Raw genomic sequence first — 3,101 nt, 5'->3', positions numbered from 1 at the left:
GTCGAGGTTAGGCTCGACACTTACGGAGTACATAGGGTCGGTTGTACTCATACTACACTCTGCACTTCTTGTGCAAATTTTGGAGTTGATTCCAGTAGCGTACCATAGATATGCTCGGATTCATCTACTCAGAGGAGACTTTAAGTTAAAACCAAACTAAACCAAACTAATTATGGTCGGGGTTTTTTTCCAATACCAAACCAAATCAAACCAAACCACAATCAAAATTTTGTTTTTCCGGTTTGACTCAAATTATCGGTTTGGTGTGATTTATCGATTTTCTTTTTACATGCTTGTACTGCTAATGAAGAAATTTGTCTTGTGAGTGGAAACTCTATATGTTTTTCATCATTTTGATTTTTGATTTTACTAGGTAACAAATTATGGGAGAAGGTGGTCTTCTAGATGATTACATTAATTTGATTTAGACATGGAAGTAATATAATTGGCATGGTGCAATTATATTACTTTAAAGGGGACTAGCTAGTCTCGCACACATAAGAGATTTGAGACATGATTTGCAAAATTTTGTTACTATCATTCCTTCCGTGTTGGAATCATTAAAGTGAAAGATTGCGTTCAGAATTACTTGTAGAGCCATGGCTAGACCAATAATGATCAAGAGAAATTAAACTCCTATATATGACGCCCCTTAATTATAAATAAAGCTACCATTTTCTCTCCTTCTCTAACTTCCTCCAATCCTATCCATGGCTTACATGATCCTTTTCAAGGTAGCCATCACCATTTTAAGTATTACTTTTAACAGAGTTTCTGCGTCTGATCCAGATCCACTCCAGGATGTTTGTGTCGCTGATTATAACTCATGTTAGTATTTTTTTCAATAATCAATTTCTTATCATCCCATGCATTTTCTCCATGGTTTTACTTATACTAACAAACAGTTATGTTTTTCATTAATAGAGAATTAATGTATGTCTCTTTTCTCAATGTTTATTGCTTCTACCAATTATACAACTTCCTCATCTATCAAAATTATTTTCTTATGTAAATATAAAAATTAGTATAAGCAAAAAGTCTAACTAGTTTAAAGCATCTTTGGAGCAATTTAACATGCAAACGACACACACATATTGTAATGCTGATTATTCATATTTAATTACTCATATAAACTTTATTAATATATATACATGAAACAGCTATAACGGTGAACGGATTTTCATGCAAAAGGAACTTTACATTCACTCCAGAAGATTTCGCATCAATGGGAATTGCACAACCAGGAGAACCTAATATTTTTGGCACTCGAGTAGCTGTAGCCAACATTTATAACATGCCTGGCCTTAACACACAGGGTGTATCAATGGCTCGAATAGACTTTGAACGTGATGGTTTAAACCCGCCGCATACTCACCCTCGAGCCACTGAAATTATATTCGTAAAAGAGGGTACATTAGTTGCTGGATTCATCACCACGGACAATGTTTTTGTTAACAAGTTGATCACAAAGGGAGAAGTCTTTGTTTTCCCAAGAGGGCTCATCCATTTCCAGTTTAATGTTGGCAGAGGTAACGCAACTATTATTGTGGCCTTTAACAGCCAAAATCCTGGTGTTCAGCTTATTGCACTTTCCATGTTTGCGAGTAGACCTCAAATTCCAGAAGAAGTTGTGGCCAGGGCATTTCAAACTAGTGTTGAGGAAGTTCGGGCGATAAGAGCAAGGCTTGCATTACCTACTGCAGGCTTAGCTTCAGGCTGCCAATGGGATGACCGCAATATGCACTCACAATATGATAAACGTGACGACCGTAATATGCACTCACAATATGTTAAATATGACGACCGTAACATGTACTCATGATATAATAAACGTGACGATCATAATATGTACTCACGATATGGTATTATGTAATGACTTCAAATTATATTATAATCATAATAATAAATAAATGGTGGATATATATGAATAATTTCACAGCTTTTGCTTTTGATTTTGATTTCTCAGAATGCATCTTTAATTTGGTGTCTTTTAAATAACGAACTAAATTTCGGTGACTCTTAATGTCTTTTGTTATCCTTTTGGGTAAACAGAATACTTTGAACAATTACTAATTCCAGTTTAAGCTCAAAGAAGACTTGGGTAAAATCTTTTCCGTACTCTAAAATCATTGAATTTCTCAAATTCTCCAGAAAGTATATGTTAAGGGGTCGTTTGGCTCACATGTTAGTTATGTGATGATTAATTATAATGCATGATTGTTTACATCGTGATTAATAAGAATTTAAGACATTGTTGTACATGATTATTTTGTGCAGTAATGATTATTTTTTCCGATATTATTTTTCTTATTATGCGATCAATTAAACATTGTACTATTTTATACGAGGTTTTATTCTAAGACTAATATTCATATACCATCATCCAAACAACCCTAATGAATTAAATCAATCAAAATCTCTACGCACTGGAAACTAATATTCATAAATAAAAACCTAGAAAGGTAAGGAACGCATAAACAATTTATATATTTATATCTATTTATCAATCTATACTGAAAGTATAAAAAGGTAGGGGAGAGGGATGAATTGTAGCCAAATTAAAAACTTAGTCGACTTAAAGAGGAATCAGTCGACTAAACTTTTCCAGCAGGTTTGATTTGCAGAAGAAGTAAGTTGAGACTTTAAACAAATATCTCAACAATTTAACATGATATATGCTCAGATACCAATTGTTGGAACCAAAAATACTTTAACCCAAGACCTACCATGTCAAATCATCAAGAATAAAATTGAATACGGAAGCGTACCTGAATCCATGGGAATGAATGAAACTTGTCGTCTTGTGTTAACGGTTTTTCAAACCAACACATAAGTTGTTCTATTCTTTCCAACGATGGGATGCTAGAAAGAAAACCCTACGTTGGATTTGGAGACCATAACTAGGGGTTGGCATTTGGTACTTCGGTACTGTAATAACCCGGCCGGTCGTTTCGAGAGTTGTAGCCTCGTTCCCCTATTTACTACTCCTTTTGTGTTGTATAGCTATTATATTACTTATCGTGTTAGTTGGTTCAGGTCCGGAGAGCTTTCGGAATGAATTGAGACACTTAGTCTCATAATGAAAAGCTTAAGTTGGACAA

General features: G+C 34.4%; 1 protein-coding gene across 1 annotated transcript; it reads left to right on the top strand.

Moving 5' to 3' along the window:
• The first annotated feature begins 688 nt into the window (after positions 1-688).
• LOC107825979 (nectarin-1-like) lies at positions 689-1,949 on the top strand. The gene is made up of 2 exons (XM_016652907.2): positions 689-828; positions 1,161-1,949. The coding sequence occupies exons 1-2, from the start codon at positions 711-713 to the stop codon at positions 1,820-1,822; spliced, it is 780 nt and encodes a 259-aa protein (XP_016508393.1). The 5' UTR covers positions 689-710; the 3' UTR covers positions 1,823-1,949.
• Positions 1,950-3,101: the final 1,152 nt, after the last annotated feature.

The sequence above is a fragment of the Nicotiana tabacum genome, chromosome 19, assembly GCF_000715075.1.
Source record: "Nicotiana tabacum cultivar K326 chromosome 19, ASM71507v2, whole genome shotgun sequence".
In the NCBI taxonomy this organism is placed as follows: domain Eukaryota; kingdom Viridiplantae; phylum Streptophyta; class Magnoliopsida; order Solanales; family Solanaceae; genus Nicotiana; species Nicotiana tabacum.
Note: the sequence above shows the minus strand (reverse complement) of the source record. Positions and strands in the feature narration are given on the sequence as shown.

What these genes read in the sequence shown, in the direction of transcription:
- LOC107825979 (XM_016652907.2), top strand. Translation starts at nt 711, where the DNA reads ATGGCTTACATGATCCTTTTCAAGGTAGCCATCACCATTTTAAGTATT. An exon ending in TGTCGCTGATTATAACTCAT is followed by an intron (nt 829 to 1,160) that starts GTTAGTATTTTT and finishes TACATGAAACAG; the next exon opens with CTATAACGGTGAACGGATTT.